At 49.2% G+C, this 24,872-nt stretch overlaps 1 protein-coding gene across 6 annotated transcripts in view; it reads right to left on the bottom strand.

Moving 5' to 3' along the window:
• Positions 1-15,029: 15,029 nt before the first annotated feature.
• Positions 15,030-24,872, bottom strand: part of LOC125629404 (uncharacterized) — a 50,397-nt gene continuing 40,554 nt past the window's right edge. For 3 of the 6 annotated variants that reach the window (XM_075122263.1, XM_075122261.1, XM_048834851.2), the window contains one exon: positions 15,030-24,721. In XM_075122263.1, the coding sequence (XP_074978364.1) occupies positions 22,548-24,713 (2,166 nt within the window). In that variant the 5' untranslated portion in view covers positions 24,714-24,721 and the 3' untranslated portion in view covers positions 15,030-22,547. Of the gene's footprint in view, positions 24,761-24,872 lie in introns of all 6 variants that reach the window. The other 3 variants (XM_075122260.1, XM_075122264.1, XM_075122262.1) reach the window with 1 other exon arrangement.

Here is a 24,872-nt window from a genome sequence, read left to right as displayed (position 1 = left end):
ATCCTCTGTCACTAGGTTGCCTCCCTCATTCATTAAGGGGCCCACACTTTCCTTGGCTTTCTTCTTGTTGCCAACATACCTGAAGAAACCCTTCTTGTTACTCTTAACATCTCTCGCTAGCTGCAGCTCCAGGTGCGATTTGGCCCTCCTAATTTCATTCCTACATGCCCGAGCAATATTTTTATACTCTTCCCTGGTCATATGTCCAACCTTCCACTTCTTGTAAGCTTCTTTTTTATGCTTAAGATCCGCTAGGATTTCACCGTTAAGCCAAGCTGGTCGCCTGCCATATTTACTATTCTTTTGACACATCGGGATGGTTTGTCCCTGTAACCTCAACAGGGATTCCTTGAAATACAGACAGCTCTCCTGGACTCCTTTCCCCTTCATGTTAGTCCCCCAGGGGATCCTACCCATCCGTTCCCTGAGGGAGTCGAAGTCTGCTTTCCTGAAGTCCAGGGTCCGTATCCTGCTGCTTACCTTTCTTCCCTGTGTCAGGATCCTGAACTCAACCAACTCATGGTCACTGCCTCCCAAATTCCCATCCACTTTTGCTTCCCCTACTAATTCTTCCCGGTTTGTGAGCAGCAGGTCAAGAAAAGCTCCCCCCCAGTTGGCTCCTCTAGCACTTGCACCAGGAAATTGTCCCCTACGCTTTCCAAAAACTTCCTGGATTGTCTGTGCACCGCGGTATTGCTCTCCCAGCAGATATCAGGAAAATTAAAGTCACCCATGAGAACCAGGGCATGCGATCTAGTAGCTTCCGCGACCCATGTTGTGCTGAGTGCAGCTTCCCAGCCTGCCACTAGGGGTGCTGTCTCTTTGAAGAGAGAGTGCTTCTGGACCACTTGTGCTCATGGGCAGGGTCCTTTCCATAACAGCGGGAGCATTAGCTACTGGGTCCAGGCCATGGGTCCAGCTCAGCCAATTACATTCAGCCTCCATAACCACCCCTGGCAGCTTCATGGGATTCCCCTTCCTCCTCTGTTCTAACTTGCTGAGACATGTTGTCATGTTCTGGGAAGCAGCTGCTGTCTTCTACCCCAAAGGTGGCTGCATTGTGGGAGTGGGTGAAATGATTTCCTCAGATCAGGTGTTCTAGGCAGCACTTTATACCACCTAGCAGATAAACTGGAGGGAAGAGGGAGCAGGTTTGGGGACGGCAGTGCTGGGTAACTGCAGGGTGACAGTAGATTTGATTTCTTTTGCGCTGCCCCCAAGTGCCATGATGCTTGGTGTGGTGGGTATCCTTGTTATGGGAATTGCAGGGGCACAACTGGGCCTCACACAGGGATCAGGGCCCTGTTGTGCTGGGCGCTGGATGCATGTCACAACTGAGGGGCAGCTGCCTTATAGGAGCTATTGGGGGAAGATGGGAGCTGGGCACTGGGGGAGGTGCAGCTGGGGCTTGCAGCACCAGGGAAGGCTGTTCCAGCAGCCAGAGGCAGTGGAGGCTCTGGGGAGATTCACCTCCCCTTCAGCCCCTCCTGGAATGGAGAGCAGGGCCGACCCTTTGGTATTTGCCATAATTAGCCCCATACCAAAGGGGCACCACAGATCCCTGGGTTATCCAGTTCTATCAGACCTAAACCATCCCCTGCAGGATCTATGGCCTCCCAAAGCATCTCTGGCTCCCAACACAGGATTTGACTCTGATCCCAGCTGAATGATCCAGAATGAATGACTGTCCAGAGATGGAAAGCTGGTTAATAGATGTTATCAGGGAGGGAGGGACTGCGGGCCAGGATTCAGGGGCATCGGCAGGGCTGGGATAACACGGTGACGGCGGGTCGGGATTGAGGGGAATCGGCAGGTCTAGGTGCATGTTCAGCTCACTCAAGCCCTGGCTGCCCTGCGCCTGGCCCAGCCAGCATTGTGTGTCACTGGCTCCCTGCCACGTGAAGCCTGCTCTGCCGTTTCTTGATTTCAGGCCCAAGGGCAGGGATGAGGAATGACTGTCCATCATCCTGTGCCATGGAGATTGAGAGGGCCCCAAGCCCGAGTGCATGAGGCCAGCGGGCAGCAGCACAGACCAGTACCCTAGAGAAATGGGGCTGAAGGTGGCAGCCTGCCCAGATGGGACTGTTGAAGCCCCACATGAGGCAGGGGGCTGGGCCCGAGCCCAAGGACCCGATCCTCCATAACCCAGAAGCTCTTACCCTGGGGCAAATGGATCCAGTAACGTTTGACCCCTCACCGGGTGCGGGGGTGGGGCTCAGGTCCCAGGTTGTAATGGGAAGCTCAATCAGGTAGTGCCAGAGTTAACACTGGTGCCAGCGTCCCTACCAGGCTAAGACACAAGATCAGGGACGCTGCAACAGCCGGGCAGTGCCCTGTAAACTGTCACCACTGGGCAATGAACTGAGACCCTGTTATTGATCCATGCCAATCACAGCGTGGCTTTCATCCATGAGCCCTTTACAAACATTCACCAGAAAATTGCCACAGACCAATCACAGGGCAAGAACCTCCCGAGGGGGAGACCTAGACAAAGGTGGGCGGGGGTGGAGAGGCAGAACTGGAACTAGATTGCGGGTCTCAGCTCCCAACTCTGCATTCCAACCAGGAGAGTCCCCAACCCCTATGGCTCCCAGAGTGCTTTGTGCCATTCTGCCAGGGTGTGTCTAGGGGGAGCTCTGCAGTGGGGCCATGCTGGGAGCGCTGGTCCGATGAGTTGCTCTGTGTCACTGGAAACAAAGCAGCAAGGAGTTCCCAGCATACTCCACCCTGCACCTGAGATTCCATCTCCTGCCCTCTGGGATTTTGCATGGGCATACCATCCCCTTCCCAGTGTGAGTGCAGGGGAGTGGGGTCTGCACAAGGGTCCTGTCCCTCCTCTGGTGTCAGTACAGTGGGTCCCCCCAGTGGTAGTACAGGGGGCAGAGTCTGCATGGGGGATCCCCCCAGTGGCAGTAGCAGGGATACACTCACAGGGGCTGTGTTGTCCCATGCTGTATGAATTTCTGAGCCATGTTCTGTGACGGGAGCCCTGTGCTGTTCCCCATCCTGTTCCCCCAAGGGCTGCAGTGCCAGGGGCAGGAGACAGCAGCTGCCTGAGAGCTGGAGAGCTGGCCTTACCCAGGGATTGGTGGGTACCCACCCTGGCCTGCCTGCACTGGGTGCAGGTGAGCTCTCCCAGACAGGCAGCAGACAGCCCCACCATGATCCCTGGGCAGGGACAAAACTTACCCTGCTCTCAGCCGGACCCTCCCTAGGCATCTCATGGGGGCATGACAAGGAGCAGGTAGGTGGGGAAATCTACCCCCACCCCCATGTGCAGGCAGCTCAGGGGCAGGGCCCTGCCCCCCGGCTCTCACAGCTCAGACCCAGGCAAACGGGCTTGGCCTTTCCTTGGCGAAGGCGCTGCAAAGCCCAGACACTGGGGACCCATTGCCAAGTCCAGCCCGGAAATGGGCTGCAGAGGCCAGAGCAGGGCAGGGACTTGGCTAAGCCACCCAGCAACTCCCTGCCCTCAGGCCTCTGCTCAGACCCCAGCACACACGGCCCCTTATGCTGCTCCCAGACTGCTGAGGCCAGAGACACTGGACAGGGCCTGGGGGAAACCTGCTCTCAACTCCAGGAGGACTCAGCAGCAGCCTTGTGTTCCGATCGGGGACAGATGAGATCTCACAGGGCCCCAGCTCGCTCAGTGAGTCAACGGGCCAGATCCCCGCTGGTGTCAATGGGCCGTGGCTCCACTGGAGTCGATGGGGCCAGATCACCACTGGTGTCAATCGGCTATGGCTCCAATGGAGGCAATGGGGCCAGATGCCTGCTGGTGTCAATGGGCCACAGCTCTGTTGGAGTCCATGGGGCCAGATCCCAGCTGGTATCATTGGGCCATGGCTTCTTTGGAGTCGTTGGGGCCAGATCCCTGCTGGTGTCAATGGGTTGTGGCTCCACTGGTGTCAATGGGGCCAGATCCCCAGCAATCCGAAGGGCTGCTGTACCCATCTGCCAAGGGGTAAATGACGCGGGAGGGAGAGAAAAGGTTGTGAGCACATTGTAGGCGGCGGGTTGATCAAACAGTTTAAAGATTGCGTGAATGTAGGAGGGAGCATTTAAACACACCCACATACCCTGTCCAGCCTGACACACAGTGCTTTTGTGTATGTGTTTACTGGTTTACAAACACTAACTGTCTCCTTCACACACACACTTACAAAATAGACTGAGCATCCAGCTCCCATTTCCAAATACGTTGCCAAATGCACATGCCTACAGGGAGAGCTGCCGTCGCTCTTGGGACACCAGCCACGAAGTGTTTGTCTGATCTAGGAGGTTTCACTCAGGCTCAGGTGAGCAGAGCTAGCTAAACCCAACCTAAACCCTCTCCCTGATGTTGATGACAGAGTAACATCTCTAGCTTGATTTTAGCTGGTCGTGCCCTAGCCCAGGCAGGAGCCCAGCTGCAGCTCGACCAGGTGAATCAGGCGACAAGGTGTTACTCTGCGTCTCGACTCAGAAACAGGTTCAGTGGATGCCAGGCTTGGCTAGGACAGGAAAGCTGAGCCTGACCTAAGCTCCACCACTTCCCCATGTCCGGACAAAGCCGCTGGGAGCAGAACGGTGATTGCTGCATGTGTGACGCGAAGGGGCTCTCCAGCACAGCGCCAGCTTGACACCAGACAGCTACACCAGCGGTCTCCAAACTGTTTAGCCTGCAGAAGAGAAGAATGAGGGGGGATTTGATAGCTGCTTTCAACTACCTGAAAGGGGGTTCCAAAGAGGATGGCTCTAGACTGTTCTCAATGGTAGCAGATGACAGAACGAGGAGTAATGGTCTCAAGTTGCAGTGGGGGAGGTTTAGATTGGATATTAGGAAAAACTTTTTCACTAAGAGGGTGGTGAAACACTGGAATGCGTTACCTAGGGAGGTGGTAGAATCTCCTTCCTTAGAGGTTTTTAAGGTCAGGCTTGACAAAGCCCTGGCTGGGATGATTTAACTGGGAATTGGTCCTGCTTCGAGCAGGGGGTTGGACTAGATGACCTTCTGGGGTCCCTTCCAACCCTTATATTCTATGATTCTATGATTAAACTGGGGTGCCGAGATGATACCGGGGGGGGGCCGCAGCAAGAGCGCCGCCGGATGACACGCCGCCAGTTTTTTTTCTTTGGTGGAAGCTCTGCACGTCCGTGGCTGGTGTTCCTCTCTGGCAGCGTGCCTGCGGGAAGTCTTCTGTTCTTCTGTCGGTGGCGCGTCTTCTGGTCTTCCTCTGCGGCAGATCTTCCGCTCTTTACCCTAGGGATGCGTGAGCCAAAAAGTTTGGAGACCACTGAACTAGACAATGCCTGTGAGCAGCACGGGCCTTCCCATTCCAGGGCTGGGGAACATGTTCCTGTTTGCACCACAGTTACCAACTGGGGCAGGGGACCAAACTGCACCACAGTTGAGTCCTGATTTCCTTTTGTTTTGGGCTCCCAAACACTACCAATGCCTTGGACTTGTCTTTTGTTCCCAGCCCTGTGTGATGACTAGCAAAGGGCAGGTGGGTGAACAGAGCATATCTGGTAACAGAGACTGCAAGGCCCTGAGGGACACCATGACAGCTGAATCCTGCAATGCAGCCACAGTCTGGGAGGCCCATCCACACAGTGGCAACACCCTGTCACACCTAGGGTACAACTGACAAACATGTTGCAGCCCAACTGACGGGCAAAGACAAAACCCGGTGCCCTCACTTAGTTAGGAACCATAGTGTGTCTACCAGACTGTGTGCTGACTATCACTCCTCTGTTCCTTGGTGTTAACATGTGAAAGCAACCACCTTACAAATGGGGTTTGGACAACACCCTCTACCCTGCCTGCACCACGTCACCTTGCCATGCAAAGCAGTGTGCCCCACAATGCCAGATGAATATTTAAGTGTCATGTCACTCTCAGAATTTGTGTCAGGAGATCTCTCTGATCATGTTAGAGGAGTCATGGCGCAGAGAGGCCATTCAAAGCTCCAGATACCATCTCAACAAAGCAGCTGTCCTCATCGTCACCCTGAAACAATCACCTCCCTGGAGGAGCACTCATTCCCATCTCCCTAGACCCCAGTCTCCAGCGTATCAGTGCACCACAATTCCTCAGCCATGGAATCTGCACAGAATCCAGAAAACTCTGCTCCAGAATCTTTGCTTTCTGTTTTTTATAAATTATGTTTCTAGCCCTTGTGGTTGTTTTTTTAAAAAAAACTCTGAAAACGTGACCAAGTATAGTGGAAGCTTCTTGAGTCTGCAGACAGCCTGGGACAATAGCTCTGAGGGGCCTGAACTGCCCCAATCAAGAAAAGGGAGTGTTGACTCTGAAGCCTAATGCTGACATATAAATGTCAGCACTGACAGATGTCACTACTGATAATTTCAGTAGAACTATCAAGCTAATTTTCTTATCCCAAATTGCCTCCCCCATTTTCCCTGATGCTATAAGCCTTGACTGTTCCTTCCCTGCTGCCCAAACCTCCAGCTTTCCCCTAGCACAGTGACTCTCAAACTGTCGGTCAGGACCCCAAAGTGGGTCAAGGGGTCACCAGGGCTGGGATAGACTAGCTGGGGCCTGTGGCCAAAGCCCACATCTGAGGGCTTCAGTTCTCCACTCCCCCCCAGCCCCTGCACGGGGCAGTGGGCCTTAGGCTTTGCCTCACACACACACCCTGGGCCTCGGGGGCTCAGGCTTTGGTCCCTGTCATAAATATAAAGGGAAGGGTAAACACCTTTAAAATCCCTCCTGGCCAGAGGAAAACCCCTTTCACCTGTAAAGGGTTAAGAAGCTAGGATAACCTCTCTGGCACCTGACCAAAATGACCAATGAGGAGACAAGATACTTTCAAAAGCTGGGAGGAGGGACAAAAACAAAGGGTCTGTGTCTGTCTGTGTGATGCTTTTGCCGGGGACAGAATAGGAATGGAGTCTTAGAACTTAGTAAGTAATCTAGCTAGATATGTGTTAGATTCTGTTTTCTTTAAATGGATGAGAAAATAAGCTGTGCTGAATGGAATGGATATTCTTGTTTTTGTGTCTTTTTGTAACTTAAGGTTTTGCCTAGAGGGATTCTCTATGTTTTGAATCTAATTACCCTGTAAGGTATTTACCATCCTGATTTTACAGAGGTGATTCTTTTTACTTTTTCTTCTATTAAAATTCTTCTTTTAAGAAACTGAATGCTTTTTCATTGTTCTTAAGATCCAAGGGTTTGGGTCTGTGGTCACCTATGCAAATTGGTGAGGATTTTTATCAAACCTTCCCCAGGAAAAGGGGGGGTAAGTTTTGGGAGGTTTTGGGGGGCAAAGACGTTTCCAAATGAACTCTTTCCCAGTAACCGGTGTTAGATGTTTGGTGTTGGCAGCGAAAGCCCAAGGCAAAGTGTAAAATAGTTTGTACCTTGGAGAAGTTTTAACCTGAGCTGGTAAAGGTAAGCGTAGGAGGTTTTCATGCAGGTCCCCACATCTGTACCCTAGAGTTCAGAGTGGTGAAGGAACCTTGACATTCCCCCATCCTGGGGTCATGCAATAATTTTAGTTGTCAGAAGGGGGTTGTGGTGCAATGAAGTTTGAGAATCTCTGCCCCAGCTGTTATGATGTGAGGCACTTCTGTGTTGTCATTAAAAACTCTATGGCATATTGAAACTTAACCATGTGGGGCCTTGTGAAACAAACAGAGATGAACATCATTGTAACTAATCAGAGCGGCTGGACTGGCTGCACTGTTCATGCTCCCAACTACTTCACCAATATCTCCATGCCCCCAAGCTGCTGCAGAATGCCTGCCCTGCTGCCCTGGAGCCTGGCACAGAACTTAGGGCCAGCTTGGTAAATGCTGTTAGAGAGCTTATTCCTTCACTCTCCCACTTCCCTGGTCTCGCATGAACAGAGGGCAACAATACCCGAAGTCCGAAGGTGCAAACAATTCGATGTTTATTGAGGTGAACTTCCAGCAAGCTTAAATTCAAGGTCCTTTTTCCTTATTTTTGAATCCCAACTTACTTCCTGTTTGCCCCTAATTTATATAGTAATATTCTTAGCTATACCTTAACCAATCACTCTACTGAAATTTAACTAACCAATCCTAACATATTGTAACATGATTAGCTAAGCAATTATATCCCAACACCTTAATTAGTTTACACCCAGCAAAATTAATTATACAGCAGACAGAAACAATCACAGAACCAGACAGAGACCATGCCAATAAACAATAGGAAAGTGGGAACTATAATGACAAAACAATACAGAAGTGAGGATTTCACAACGACATCTATAAAGACATAAGGGTTTCCCAGCTGTGTCTATTGATAAGTGAGTTCTTACCAGATAGAAAACTATCAACCTAAATTTCCTTTTACATCTTCTCGGCTCTTCCCTTTCTCTGGAGGTGATAGATCGGATCACCTTTCTAACAGCCCCAGATTGACTAGTTTGGAATGTGAGGAGGTGACCGGTCGCTTCCCACCTTATGGCTGCCTCTGCTGCTTAGCCAAAGGCCTTGGCCTAAGAACAGGGCCTCAGACTGTCACAGTGAGAGAAGACCCTTACGCAGATTCTTTCTTGTATACTTCTGTTACTAGCTAAATGATGAACATATACCTACATTCTTAGAGCATAGGCCTTTACAGACAGGCCTAAAAATCTATATCCTAACACTCCACCCCTTTTTTTTCTTTTTTTTTTCTTTTGGGATCCTCCTGCCCAGGTATCCCTGGAAAAGCATAGGACATATGACGACACACTTTCTGATGGGGCCAGGCATCAAGGTGGAAGGTTTTGAAGCTCCATCTGTCCCACAGCCCCTTGTGTAGTACCATGCCCTGCACCTTCTCTCGTACAGGCATACCACACCTATTCCAGTTAGCATTCCAGACTTCCCAGTATAGTGGGCCCGAGAAGGTTGGTTCTGGGTTGTCAAGTACACTCGGGGGGGCTTACTACATTACTTATAGGTTATAATTAGTGGCTGTTCTCTAGGGGGTTGTGCCCCCCTTGATCGTTTCCATATGCAATGTAACACACATATAGTTAACAATACACCAGCTGCTATGATAATCCACAGCAACACCGAGAGTCCTGACCACTGCAGTATGGTCCAACATCCTGGCCACCATCAAAAACACTGCTTCTCCTCCTTTGATAGGGTTAAACTTTTGTCAGCGCCATCCTGTAGTGTGTATTGTAAGTGTGTCCAACTGTTGGCACTTGCAGCAAGTTGCTCTTGTAATCTTTGTGTATTTTTGTCCATATTGTGTGTCCATTGAATATCCACAGTGAAATTTGGTATTGTCCAAACCAATTCAACTACTTGGTACGGTATGGGGTAGTAGGTGATGGTTCGATTGTTTACAACGATTAAATCTACTGATCCATTGGTGCACCATAGTCCAGGTGGCAGTGTATAGAAGTTCATAATTTGGTCATACACTGGAAGGATTTTGCTTCCTAGTGTTATATTGCAGGATTGCATACATTCCCAAGAGAATACACTGTACCCCATAAACATTACCCCTAAATACTCCCCCCTTTGCAATAGGCTATTGATCCAGCTCCTCCATAGTCATAGGAGAGGGGCACATCCATGTTCCTCCTCTGGATATACACCTGCTTAATGTGATGACAGTCCAATTTACACCATTCCACCCCCCACCTATTTCCTAGTGGCTCCCAACGCGCTCCCCCTTCCCTAGTTACTCCCATAGGGTTCAAGGGAACCACCTTATTTGCATTTCCTTCCCATGGTATCATAGTAACAATTACACAAGAACTGTCCCCACAGGTCGGGGATGTTATTTTCCAGGTAGATGGGTATGTTTTTGCAATTGTGGATAAACATGGGCTAGCCTTCCAATTTAATACTGAAGGCCATTGTTCTGACCAAGCATCTCTCATAATATCCATTAACATTATTAACTGAGCATTTTTAATATCTACGCACACTTCTCCCCATGTTAGTCTTCTGAAGCCATCCCCTACCCATGTCACCAGGTCCCCTTCCCAATGAGTTAACTGCAAGTTTACCTCTACTGCTGTCCTCCACCCTGTGGCAACTGCTGATAGTTGCTGTTCCATTAATTCATTAATTTGTTGTTGACATTTCATATTTTGGCTTACTAATTGTTTGGTTACCCACTCGTCCCCCAGATTCCATGTACCCAGCATAGTGTTCCCCGCTGCCCACAATCCCCTTTTCCGATGACAATTCCAGATGTGTCCCCTCACCCACCCATTGAATTGTTGTTTCAATCCTTTTATGTACATACTACAATTAGGATGGATTTGGTCCACCCACCATTCTTTGGGGCGTACCACCCATGTAATAGAGTGAAAGGACACTTTAAAAAGTGCTGGCTGCACCTGCTCCCACAATGGCTCCCATACATTTGCTCGTCAGGGAATATTCTCGGCTCCGGGCTGTGGCCACTTTAAATTTGGATTCTTTCAACTTGGCGTCCATATCCCCTGTAGGGTTACATTCTGTAAAATGGTTAACTCATCGTACACCCAGCGTCCCAAAGGGGATTTTACGCCTAATGTAATATGTACATAACAATCACACCTTCGGGGATTATCTTCCATGGAAGTACCATTGTGGTTACATATGGTAACATCACACCCTAAATGTGGGGCCCCATTTTCCCAAGAGGGTTCATTTGCTCCAGGAGACCAGAGGGTTATATTCTTTGGACCCTCTGTAACAAACCACATAGCTGGGTAACTGTGTATTCCACTATCGTTAATCATGGCAGCACCCAGGGAGTACCATGCGATATTTCCTGATAAATTTGATATTCTCCACTTGCGATTCCCTCATCTAATCCATAAACCATATACCGACACTGCTCCCATCCATGACCTGGCCCTAACCCCTGCAATCCTGGAGCATGGTCCCTTTTGTCCCCTGCCCCTGCCCACCCTGGGGCATGGTCCCCTCCAGGGCATGCTCCTGCCTCTGCACCCCTTGGGCCATGGCTTCCCCCAGCACATGCTCCTGCCCCTGCACCCCCTGTAACGATGATGGCTTTGGTGCTTTCAGCTGGTGGCCCAAAGAGGGTGCTGGATGCGACTCAGAAACCCATCTCCCAGCAGCCATAGGAATAGTCCCTCCTTAAGAAGCTGACCAAATGCTTCACTGAGGCTACTTAGAATCAAAACATATTAAGATACAAGTACATAGCCAATATTCATAACTTCAACTACAAAAATGGTACACACATACAGATAGCATAATCATAATCAGCAAATCATAACCTTTCCATAGACACCTCACATGACAACCTTTGTACCATATTTGCTGCAAATATACAATAGTGGCTGCAACAATCATCTATAGAGTCACAGGTGATGTCAGTAACGTCACACCCCCACCACCTCAGATTCTGATACCACACCTTGGAGCACTCCCACTCCCACTCCCATTACCTAGGTGACGTTTTCAGCAATCTTCCATCCTGGTGCAGAGGACGTTCTGAGCCCGCCTCCGGGCCTGACCTCCGCCAATCCCGTGGTGGCCCCTAACCTGCTGGGGTCGACATCATGGCCAGTGAAAACCCCCCGTGGCTGCATGAGCCACAGCTAGTGCAGGGCGGGCAGGCAGCGGGAGGAGCAGCCGGGCCCGGCCGAGCCCAGCTCGGTCCAGCATGGCCAAGCACCATCACACCCCGGCATGGAGCCCATAGCCCATCATCAAGGTCAAGAGCAAGGTAATAACCTGCCAGCGGTGCCACCTGACACATCTCTGCCCTTCCCCAGAGCCCCAGGGGGCAGCACGTTCAGCCTTTGGCCGTGGGGGAGGCACCAGATCCCTGTTGCAGGGGGTCCTGCTTGGCCCATGGCTGCAGCCGGGACAGGATGGGCATGCTTCGGCTACTGCCAACTCAGCCCGTGTCTCCACTGCTCTGGTGGATGTGGGGTCAAGCGGGTTATTCCATGCACGGGGCTGCAGCCTGGGGGGCTCAAGTCGCCCTTCAGTTCAGGGGCTGGCTAGCCCTCAGTCTGTCCCCATCCCCCAAGGAGGCAGGGGGCTAGCTCGGTAGCTCTGTGTGGTGCGAAGCCCTCGCAATAGCTGGCAGGTTATGCAACAGAACCATGCTGCAATCTTGCAGACTGTGACAGCTCTACCTTCAGTCCCTGGGACATCAGTGGACTCTGGAGGAAGGGCCCTCACCAGTGGAGCTGGCAGAGGGATAGGCAGATCTCTGCCTGGCTTGTGCCAGTTGATCAGCTCTTCAGGCCAGAAACTTTGCCTCTCTGGCATGGGGCAGACAGAAAAGCAGGTTCCTGGCTGTGGCCACCCTGGAATCCACCTGGCTTCCTCTCTGGCATCTCTGCCTGCTGGAGTCTGGCTAGGGGCTGCAGAACAGTGCCGTGCATCTGCTGTTTTGATCAGCTTCTCTTTGTCTCTCTGTTGGGTGACTGATTTTTTCTGAGGGGAGCAGTAATGAGGGAGTTTGTTGGAGGAAGTACCTGGGTTGTCTGAGGAGGGATGCGGGGCTGTATATGCAGCCTCCCATGCCTGGCTAAGGCGGTTGGGCAGAGAAGTTCCCTTCCACCCCCCATTAACCCTTTATTCTGCCAGCCCAGGCCGAGTGCCAGAGCTCTGAGCATCCCTGCTGCCACAGCAGTGCAGGTTTGCCCAGTGTTCATGGCTGCCACGTGGACTTTATTGTTGCCTCTGGTAGGGGGTTCCATGGGAGGAAGTGTGGGACAGAGGGCACACCTGAGGGCTTGGCTCTCCTGACAGTTGTCTCCCTGGATGGATTTTAACCTTGCCGCTCAGAGGCTCTAGTAGGCAGCAGCTCCTTGTGGAAACGTGACCGTGGAATTGCCTCCTGGCACCGGAGTGCCTTGCCCTGATGTTTGCATGTGCCAGGCTTACAGTTGGTCAGGGAGGCCTCTGCAAACCCAGTGGTGGAAGTGGAGCGGTGGCTACCGGGTCTCGTGAAGCTTGGTTTACGGGGGAGTGAGGGGACATAGAGGAGGCTTTTGGGTCTCTTCCTGCATGGCAGCCTAGCTATATGTGACCCAGGTCTGCTTTCTCTGCCTTGCAAAGTAATGCTGGGCAAGGGGCTTTCCATAGCCCCCTGCAATAGTGAACTGGCCGAGTGCAGAGGCAGTGCTTCCCGTGCAACCTGGGTGTGTGATCCTGTTCAGGCCTCCTCGCACCTGGGAGCATCCCTCTGCCCTGCAGTGCCACCTGGCATTCCCAGTGGTGCCTCTCTTCTCACTGGCTTGACTCCTCAGCCCACACATTAGATCCTGGCAGATCCTTGGGCTCTGGACCCCATATGGATCACACTGCAGCAGTCAGTGTGGGGTGGGAAGGAGCCTCTGGAGAGGTGAGGGTGCTGGGGTGATGCTCAGGGCTCCTGGGGGAGGAGTTGGTGTCGGGGACCCAGTAGGCCATGTGTAGTCTGACCTCACTCCATGTGTGTGCAGGCACCAAGCCCTCGCTATCTTGGTTGGTGAGAGCCCCACTGATCCCCTATGGACTGGACATGAAGCAAATTGTAGGGCAAAGCTGAGTCTGAACCCCCAGGCTACTGTGCTGGCCTGTAGCTCTCTGGCCCTGACCCCTCTTCTCTGCCCCCAGTTTGACGCCGAGTTCCACCACTTTGCCATGAAGCGCTCCAGTGTGGGCGGCTTCCAGGAGTTCTACCAGCTGATCCAGACAGTCCATCAGATCCCTTGCGTGGATGTGCTGTTGGGGTACATGGACATTGCTGCCCACAACAACGATAACTACCACAAGGCACTCTCCTCTGCCAACCCGCTGCTCAGGATCATCATCCAGAAGTGGGTAAGTCTTGCCCAGCGAGACAGCACGGGGCACTGTTAGCTGCCCATGTTGGCCTTGGGTTCCTTACCTGACAGAGCTTCCTCCAAGGGGAAAGTGGGGAGTGAATTGGGTTGACTTCCTATTCCAGAGCACTAAACATCAGACCAGCTGCAGCCTGTTTTGTGATAACTTCGTGGTATGTTAGTGCCCAGGCACTTCAGCTGTGTTACAGGCGCCGGTACACAACCAGTGCTGCGAACTCTTGCTGCACAGGAGAGCATAGCCAGCTGGAATGTGTGATCGCCAGTGAGTTTTATATCCTGGCTCTGATGGGAACTGTCAGCCGTGTCAGTTCATTTGCTTTGATGGTGACTTGTGGCCCAGTGGGAGGGGCGGCTGGGCGGACTTTACCTGTGCAGCTGCTGCGCCTATAGTAACATCCTAGTTGGAAGATGTGATTTTGGGGTGGGGGGTCTGGCCGTGCTTTTCCTTATCTTGCATTTGGGGGTGGGAGGGCCTGCCGTGATCTGACCTGTTATAAGAGCATTATAGTCAAAGAAGGAGATGCTCTCTTGATGCTCGAGGATTCTGTTTATTGCTTAAATCTACCACAGCATTGCTGAAAGCATGGCTCTGGGGAAAAGTTAATCTAGGACCTGTCAGGGTTCCCTACCCACTCTGAAGTACAGACGTGGGGACCCGCATGAAAGACCCCCTAAGCTTATTTCTAGCAGCTTAGGTTAAAAACTTTCCCAAGGCACAAATTCCCTTTCTTGTCCTTGGACAGTATTGCTGCCACCAAGTGATTTACACAAAAGTTCAGGAAAGGGTCACTTGGAGTCCCTATTTCCCCAAAATATCCCCCCAAACCACCTTCCCTTTCCTATTGAGGCTTGAGAATAATATAATAACCAATTGGTTAACGAAGTGAGCACAGACCAAACCTTTTGGTTTTTAGCACTGTCAAGGTTCCTTCCCCACTCTGAACTCTAGGGTACAGATGAAGGGACCTGCATGAAAACCTCCTAGGCTTACTTTTACCAGCTTAGGTTAAAACTTCCCCAAGGTACAAAATTATTTTACCCTTGGATTTCCACTGCCACCACCAAACTTTATCTGGGTTTACTGGGAAACGTGGTTTGGACACATCTTTCCCCCCAAAATTCTCCCAACCCTTGCACCCCACTTCCTGGGGAAGGTTTGGTAAAAATCCTCACCAATTTGCATAGGTGACCACAGACCCAAACCCTTGGATCTTAGAACAATAAAAAAGCATTCAGTTTTCTTACAAGAAGACTTTTAATAGAAGTAAAGGAATTACCTCTGTAAAATCAGGATAGTCGATACCTTACAGGGTAATTAGATTCAAAACACAGAGAATCCCTCTAGGCAAAACCTTAAGTTACAAAAAAGACACACAGACAGGAATAGTCATTCTATTCAGCACAGCTCTTCTCTCAGCCATTTAAAGAAATCATAATCTAACACATACCTAGCTAGATTACTTACTAAATTCTAAGATTCCATTCCTGTTCTGTCCCCAGCAAAAGCATCATACAGACAGACCCAGACCCTTTGTTTTTCTCCCTCCTCCCAGCTTTTGAAAGTATCTTGTCTCCTCATTGGTCATTTTGGTCAGGTGCCAGCAAGGTTACCTTTAGCTTCTGAACCCTTTACAGGTGAGAGGATTTTTCCTCTGGCCAGGAGGGATTTTAAAGGGGTTTACCCTTCCCTTTATATTTATGACAAGGACAATCAGGTTCTTAAAAGAAGAACTTTATTATAAAGAAAAAAGTAAAAGAATCACACCTGCAAAATCAGGATGGAAGGTAACTTTACAGGGTAATAAAAATATTTAAAACACAGAGGACTCCCCTCTGGATTCAGTTTCACAGTTACAAAACAGGAATAAAACCACCTCTTAGCATAGGGAAAATTCACAAGCTAAAACAGAAGATAATCTAATGCATTTCCTTGCCTTACAACTTTTGTAATTTTAGATGGTTCAATTCAGGTATGTTTTTAGGAGACATTGTACCTGCCTGGTCTCTCTCTCCATCCAGAGAGGGAACAAACAGAGCACGAACAAAACCTCCCTTCCCAGATTTGAAAGTGTCCCCTTTCCTTATTGGTCCTTTTGGTCAGGTGTCAACAGGTTATTTGAGCTTCTTAACCCCTTACAGGTAAAGATTCAGTACAGCTGCCCAGGAAGGTTTTATGCTATCTTTATTTGTATGTTTATGACATGCCCCCCAAATCATAGACGATGCTGGACAGCCTGTTCCATGCTGGCTGTGATTTCTTCCTGGAGCTCTAGGAGAAAAACAGAGTTAATAAGACACATGCCCCTCTAGACACACTACTGATTATATAAAACTAACAATATTTTCCAAATTTTAAGGACGTAAATGATTCTGGGAAAAACTTTCACAGGAGAGTGCATCAGCCACTTTGTTAGAAGCCCCTAAAATGTGTTGTATTTCAAAATCAAAATCTTGGAGAGCTAAAATCCACCAAAGAAGTTTTTTGTTATTTTCCTTGACAGTATGAAGCCACTTCAGCACAGCATGGTCGGTCTACAGGTGGAAACGCCATCCCCAAACATATGGGCGTAGCTGTTCCGGAGTGTACACAATGGCATAATATTCCTTTTTGGTGATTTAACAGTGGCTTTTCCTCTCAGTTTTTTACTGAGAAATATGACAGTATAGAATTCTTGATCTGGTTCTTCCTGCACTAAAACTGCTCCCACACCTCGCTCGGACGTATCTGTGGTTACTAGGAATGGTTTGTCAAACTCTGGGGCCCTTAGCACAGGGTCAGACATGAGTGTTGCTTCAAGCTGGTTAAGGCCTTCTGACACTCTTCATTCCACTGAACTGCATTTGGCTGTTTCTTTTTGGTTAGGTCTGTCAGTGGGGCAGCAATTTGGCTGTATTGCAGTACAAATCACCTGTAATAACTGGCCAAGCCTAAGAAGGATTGGACCGGTTTCTTTGACTTTGGGATAGGCCACTTTTTGATAGCATCCACTTTGGCCTGTAGGGGATTGATAGTTCCTTGACCCACCTGGTGTCCAATGCATGTCACTCTGTTTAGGCCTATTTGACACTTTTTAGCCCAAACAGTTAGTCCTGCCTCCCTTATGCGCTTGAAGAATTTTTGTAGATGCTCCAGGTGTTCTGCCCATGAATCAGAAAATATGGCCACATCGTCAAGGTAGGTGACTGCAGATTCTCCCAATCCCACTTGTAGACCATCTACAAGTTTCTGGAAGGTGGTGGGTGTATTTCACAGCCCGAAAGGGAGCACATTACATTCATACAGCCCCTTATTGGTGATGAAGGCCGACTTTTCCTTGATGGATTCATCTAGCGGTACTTGCCAGTACCCATTGGTTAAGTCTAAGGTAGAGATGAACTAGAAACAAGTCCCAGTTTCTCCAACAGCTCATCTGTTGTGTGGCATTCGATAGTTGTTTGGGCGAGTTACTGCATTTAGCTTATGGTAGTTCACGCAAAAGCGTATTTCCCCATCTGATTTGGGAACTAGAACCACTGGAGATGCCCAGGCACTTTCAGAGGGGCAGATTACACCCATCTGTAGCATGTCCTGGATCTCCCGTTCTATAGCAGTTTTAGCTTGAGGAGTTACCTGGTAAATGATTAGGAGCTACCTCGTAAGGTTGGGATTTAATTGGGCGAGTATTACCTGTGTCAATGGAGTGGTATGCCCATTTGGTCACTCCTGGGGTGGCTGAGAACATCGGCACAAAGCTGGTGCACAGCTAGTACTATCGCTGCATACGTCTGAGGGTCATGGAGAGGTTCACCTCTTCCACACCACCAGCATTTTTTCCTTCATAGTAGACACCTTCAGGCCACTCAATGTCATCTCCTCCCTGGGCTGTAAACTGACAAACCTTTAATTCTCTGGAATAAAAGGGCTTTAGAGAATTAATATGGTACACCTTAGGCTTTCGGTTGGAGGTGGGGAATGCTATGAGATAATTAACAGCTCCCAGGCGCTCCTGGACCGTGAATGGCCCTTCCCACGATGCTTCCATTTTATGGGCCTGGAGCGCCTTTAAGACCATGACCTGGTCTCCTACTTTGAAGGAACGCTCTCTGGCATGTTTATCATACCAGGCTTTTTGCTCTTTTTGAGCATCCTGTAGGTTTTCTTTAGCAAGGGCTAGAGAGGTTCGGAGGGTGTTTTGTAGGTTGGTTACAAAGTCCAGAATGTTAGTTCCTGGAGAAGGTGTAAACCCCTCCCATTGCTGCTTCACCAACTGCAATGGCCCCTTAACCTCACGGCCATATACAAGTTCAAATGGTGAAAACCCCAAACTGGGATGTGGTACAGCCATGTAGGCAAAGAGCAACTACTGCAACACTAGGTCCCAATCACTGGAGCGCTCAGTTAAGAATGTATGTATCATGGCCCCCGAAGTCCCATTAAACTTCTCCAACAGGCCATTTGTTTGATGGTGCTAAGGGGTGGCAACCAAGTAGTTCACCCCATGAGCTTCCCAAAGGTTTTTCATGGCCCCTGCCAGGAAATTAGTTCCCGAATCCATAAGGATGTTGGATGACCAACCTACCCTGGCAAAAATGTCTGTTAATGCCTGGCACACACTTTTAGCCCTGATGTAGCTTAGAGCTACTGCTCCCGGCCATCGGGAGGCAAAATCCATGAAAATCAGTATGTACTGCTTTCCTCTGGGTGTCTTTTTAGGGAAAAGACCCAGAATATCCACAGCTACTCACTGAAATGGGACTTCAATGATGGGAAGTGGCTGGAGAGGGGCTTTGATCTGGACTTGGGGTTTCCCCACTTTTTGGCACACTTCACAAGACTGGACATAGATAGAAACATCCTTGCCCACTCCCACGCTGTGGAATGACTTCCCCAAGCGGTCTTTGGTCCTGCTTACCCCAGCATGGCCACAAGGATGATCGTGGGCTAAGCTCAAGAGCTTTACCTTGTAATTAGTTGGAACTACCAACTGTCTCTGAGGATGCCAGTCCTCCTGGTGCCCACCAGAACAAGTTTCCTTGTATAAAAGACCTCTTTCTACAACAAACCAGGATTGATTAGAAGAGCTGAAAGGTAGTGGGTTGTTCCGTGCCTCCGTCCAAACTCCCTGGAGGCTTTCATCTGCTTCCTGTTCGGCCTGGAACTGTTCCCTTGATGGTGGAGACATCAGTTCCTCATTGGATTGTGGACTCGGGCTTGGTCCCTCTGGACACGATGCAGGTGATGGGGCTGTTTCCGTTGACTGTTAACCGTTCTCTGCTGGTGCACTATGTTGTGTTTCAGGCTCTGGCTGAGCCTCTTGCACAGGTTTAGCTGCTGCTGCCAGGGCAGTTCGATGGTGCCCTCTGGTTTTGGAGCTGTAGACGGGGTTGCAAGTGCTGGATTCAGTGCTGGCAATGGTTCTGGTGCTGGTTTCTCCGCCTATTCATTCTGGTTGGGTCTCTGGGACTGGATTTACTACTGCTATTGCAGTCGTTGGCATGAGATCCAGTTCTACCTCCTCAGTTTGGGTCTCTGGGAACATAGACGGGACCCTGTAGAAGGCTCAGGAACAGGCATAGGTGTGGAGGTTTGCTTAGCCTGGCTGCGGGTGACCATTCCCACCCTCTTGGCCCGCTTCACATCGTTGGCCAAATCTTCCCACAGCAGCATGGGAATGGGATAATCGTGATAGACTGCAAAAGTGCACATTCCTGACCAGCCCTTGTACTGGACAAGCAACTTGGCTATAGGCTAGTTTAAAGAGTTTGACTTGAAGGGTTGAATCATCACTTGGGCCTCTGGGTTGATAAATTTGGGGTCCACTAAGGACTGGTGGATAGCTGACACCTGGGCTCCAGTGTCCCTCCATGGGATAACCTTCTTCCCACCTGCAGATCTTCCAGAGATTTAGCACTTGCTCCTGATATCCAGGCATCCCGATTTTTTACAATGGGGTAGGCGTGTCGGGAAAATGCCATGTCTGGTTTCCATCTTAGGGCTCTGAACTGCCGACGGGCATGCTTGGGTGTTAGCTCCATTCTAATTCTGGCCTTTTTAAAAAAAAGTTCTTAGTTGTTCATGTGTTCTTTAAGCATTTCAGCTAAGCGTCCACTGAGCTGCAGCCTCTGCTCCACCATATACTGGTCTGTTGAGATGCTGTATCCAAGGCAGGCACTTTCAGAATTTTCTAAGAAGGCCTCTGTATCATTGCCTACCTTGTAGGTGGGGAAATTTTAGGAATGGGGAGAAGTACCTGGAGAAGGACTGTTAGGGTTATCTGGTAGACCCAGCTTAACCCTTTCCAGCTATAAGAACTTCAGCTCTAACTCCATCTCCAAGTGTTTTGCCTTTTTCCTCTCCTCCACCTCCAAGCGCTGTAAGTCCATGTGTCTTTCATATTCCTTCTGTTTCTCTTCAGCTTCTTCTGGCTAATTCCAGTTTCTTCTGGACCTCACTTTCTGTCATCTTTGCTAACTTTCCTGCCTTAGCCTAGCCTAGCCTGAGAGCTGTGGGGGGAGGAGGGGAACAGCTTGTGAATTCCTTTGCTATAGCTTAACTACTCTGTCCTCAGGCAAAGAAAAAAAACCCCAAACCTCAAGCTACTCTCAGCTTAAAAAAAAAAAGTGTCCTTTTAAAATCCTGAGGTCTGCGCTTCTGGTTCAAAATGATCCCATCACTGCCACCATGTCAGGGTTCCCTCCCCACTCTGAACTCTGCACTAGTAGGAGCATTGCCAGCAGATCTAGGGAATTGTTTATTCCCCTCTATTTGGCACTGGTGAAGCCATACCTGGAGCATTGCATCCAGTTTTGGGCCCCCCACTACAGAAAGGATGTGGACAAATTTGAGACAGTCCAGCAGAGGGCAACAAAAATGATCAGGGGGCTGGGGCACATGACTTATGAGGAGGCTGAGGTAACTGGGCTTGTTTAGTCTGCAGAAGAGTGAGGGGGGATTCGATAGCAGCCTTCAACTACCTGAAGTGGGGTTCTAAAGAGGATGGAGCTCGGCTGTTCTCAGTGGTGGCGGATGACAGAACAAGGAGCAGTGGTCTCAAGTTGAAGTGGGGGAGGTCTAGGTTGGATATTAGGAAACACTATTTCACTAGGAGGTTGGTGAAGCACTGGAATGTGTTACCTAAGGAGGTGGTGGAATCTCCATCCTTAAAGGTTTTTAAGGCCCGGCTTGACAAAGCCCTGGTTGGAATGATTTAGTTGGTGTTGGTCCTGCTTTGAGCAGGGGGTTGGACTAGAGGACGTCTTGAGGTATCTTCCAACCCTAATCTTCTATGATTCTGTCTGTGCTTCATGAAACTTTGGATCTAAATGGTAAAAGACAGTTGTACCCAATGTAATGATGGCATCCTTTAGGAGTGTCATTAATGCCACTTAACTAGGGAGCAGTGTTCTAAAAATAGTTTACCTGGGCCACAGGTCACCATAGTGTCCATCTTTGGGGTGAACAATCAACCACTAGTACCTGCAATTTCTACCTGAGTTCTTGTCAAATCTTTGACTTTACTTAGAGTAATTTTACACTTCTCTGGAATAGAATTCTTCACCAACCCCACAACATATCAGTAGCGATAGTGACGTATAACTTCCCCAAATATGCCCTTTTATTTCTTTAATCTGGTGGCACAGATTTAAATTAGGGACCAAATTCAGGAGTGCCTTAGAATCCTTGTAAGACACCAAATGTCAGGTATCTATTAAAAAAAGGTATCTTTCTGCAGCTATATCACTTTCAACACGGATTTCATTTTGTACACATTTGCAGCATCTCCCAGGAGTGAGCTGAACAGAAATGTCACTTCCATTTGTCCCATCTCTACCTAGATAGGGATTGCATTTCCCAAATAATAGGCAACATGCATCTGATTAGGAAGGAGATCTCTTCAGGAGCGACCTCCTGCAGGGCCTGGGCCACAACTGCTTTGGGAGCCAAATGCATGGGTATTTTGCTTAGTTACAAGTCATTTACTAGGAAATACTCTTCCCAGCCCTTTAGACAAAATATTGACCTAACCAATTGAACAATAGGGGGATTGGAACGGTGATAGGAAATAAGGGAATCCCTCTGACTTAGCCTATCTTCTTTTATTGTTACAGAGGGTGAAATGACATTTCCCCCCATCCCTGCCCCGTTCCAGCTCTTTGTTATAGTTCAATATATTATAAGTGAGGAAATGGTAGTAAAAATATCTGCTCTCCAGAACAACCTGAAGCAACATCAGAGCAACTGGGAATGAAACCATTTGTTCCCGAAAGGGGAACTTGATGACTAACAATTGCTTTGAAATGGAGGAACAGTATAACCATGGTGCTCAGGGTTTGTTTAGACTAGGAAAAGTGATGGAGTTTAGGTCAGGTCAAGGGGAAAGCTAACGCCAACCACTGCTCATGGGCTGCATCTGCACTACAAGTTTAATTGTCTTTTTACACCAAGATCACTAACTTGAGCAGCCAATGCCATGTACAGCCCTAGTGGATGTAAGGGACAGGTAGTTTTTGCCTCAGTGTAGCTTGTTGGGATCAAACCTCTCTCCCACCTGGAGCTGATGAACATTCCTGGCTGGAAGGACACACACTCCTATGACTCGAAAGGAAAGGAATTGATAGAAAAGATCACAGGACTGACCCCAAAGAAGGGTGAGCTGCAAAGGCAGAAGCAGGGAACTCATCTCAGGGAGCTGAGAGACCACGGTGAAGATGGTGCAAGATCACTATGTGGGAATTAGCAAATGTGATTTAAAAAAAAAAAGTCTTTGGCCAGCCCTAGTCAAGACATTTATTACAATTCTCTCTCATGTGGATTTTCTGATGTCTAATAAGGCTTGAGCTCTGATTGAAGGTTTTCCCACACTCAGAGCATGTGTAGGGTCTCTCGCCACTGTGGATTCTCTGATGTGTGATAAGCTTTGAGCTATAACTGAAGCTTTTCCCGCACTCAGAGCAGGTGTAGGGTGTCTCTCCCATGTGGATTTTCTGATGTCTAATAAGGCTTGAGCTCCGATTGAAGGTTTTCCCATGCTCAGATAATCCGTAGGGCGTCTCTCTCATGTGGATTCTCTGATGTTTAATAAGGTTTGAACTCTGATTAAAGCTTTTTCCACACTCAGAGCATGCGTAGGGCGTCTCTCCTGTGTGGATTCTCTGATGTGTGACCAGGGTAGAATTCTGATTGAAGCTTTTCCCGCACTCAGAGCATGTGTAGGGCTTCTCTCCTGTGTGGATTCTCTGATGTGAGATGAGGGCTGAACTATGAATGAAGCGTTTCCCACACTCAGAGCATCCATAAGGTTTTTCACCCGTGTGGATTCTCTGATGTGTGGTAAGTGCTGAGCTATAACTGAAGCGTTTCCCGCACTCAGAGCATGTGTAGGGTTTCTCTCCTGTGTGGATTCTACAATGTGTGATAAGTTGTGAGTGCTGACTAAAGCTTTTCCCACACTCAGAACATGTGAAGGGCATCTCTCCTGTGTGGATTCTCTGATGTTTGATAAGGTTTGAGCTCTGATTGAAGCTTTTTCCACACTCAGCGCATGTGTAGGGCCTCTCTCCTGTGTGGATCCGCTGATGTGAGATGAGGGTTGAATTATCGATGAAGCGTTTCCCACACTCAGAGCATCCATAAGGTTTTTCACCCGTGTGGATTCTCCTATGTGTGATAAGGTTTGAGCTCTGATTGAAGCTTTTCCCACACTCAGAGCATGTGTAGGGCGTTTCTCCTGTGTGGATTCTCTGATGTGTGATCAGGGCAGAGCTCTGATTGAAGCTTTTCCCGCACTCTGCGCATGTGTAGGGCGTCTCTCCTGTGTGGATTCTCTGATGTGAGATGAGGGCTGAACTATGAATGAAGCGTTTCCCACACTCAGAGCATCCATAAGGTTTTTCACCTGTGTGGATTCTCCTATGTGTGATAAGGTTTGAGCTCCGATTGAAGCTTTTCCCACACTCAGAGCATGTGTAGAGTTTCTCTCCTGTGTGGATTCTACGATGTGTGATAAGGGCTGAGTGTCGACTAAAACTTTTCCCACACTCAGAGCATGTGTAGGGCATCTCTCCTGTGTGGATTCGCTGATGTGAGATGAGGGCTGATCTATCACTGAAGCGTTTCCCACACTCAGAGCATCCATGAGGTTTCTCACCTGTGTGGATTCTCTGATGTGAGATGAGGGCTGAACTATGAATGAAGCGTTTCCCACACTCAGAGCATCCATGAGGTTTCTCACCCGTGTGGATTCTCCTATGTTTGATAAGGTTTGAGCTTTGATTGAAGCTTTTCCCGCACTCGGAGCATGTGTAGGGTTTCTCTCCAGTGTGGGTTCTCCAATGTGTGATAAGGTGTGAGTGCTGATTAAAGCTTTTCCCACACTCAGAACATGTGTAGGGCATCTCTCCTGTGTGGATTCTCTGATGTGAGATGAGGGTTGAACTATCAATGAAGTGTTTCCCACACTCAGAGCATTCATAAGGTTTCTCACCTGTGTGGATTGTCCGATGTGCAGTAAGGTGTGGCCTCTGACTGAAGCATTTCCCACACTCAGAGCATCCATAAGGTTTCTCACCGGTGTGGATTCTCTGATGTGTGATAAGGGCAGAGCTCCGATTGAAGCTTTTCCCGCACTCAGAGCATGTGTAGGGTTTCTCTCCAGTGTGGGTTCTCCAATGTGTGAGAAGGGTTGAGCTCCGATTGAAGCTTTTCCCACACTTATGGCATGTGTAGCGTGTCTCTTCCAAGTTGATTCTCTCACGTGTATTAAGGTCTGAGTGGCTACTGAAGTTTTCCTCTGGCCTCTGCTCAGTCTCACATGCTTTTGCTTTTTCTGGGAGTGCACAACTGGAAACATTCCCTTTGGATCTTCCTGATAACGTTCCATGTGGTTCTTCTTCCTCAGCATCTTCCTGCTGGGGTTTCTCCTCCTCATTTTCACTCACCATCCCATCACCTGATGGGAGACAGAGAGAATCCAGACATAGGTCACTCCCTGTGTCAGAAAGAAAGGAAATCTCAGAGAAAGGAATGGAGAAGGGGATGAACAAACCAAAATATGTGTGGGAGAGATCAAACCTATCAGGAGCTGATTTTCCCCAACCCCT

This window comes from Caretta caretta, chromosome 22 (genome assembly GCF_965140235.1).
Source record: "Caretta caretta isolate rCarCar2 chromosome 22, rCarCar1.hap1, whole genome shotgun sequence".
Taxonomy (NCBI): Eukaryota; Metazoa; Chordata; order Testudines; family Cheloniidae; genus Caretta; species Caretta caretta.
This window is presented reverse-complemented; position numbering and strand designations above follow the sequence as displayed.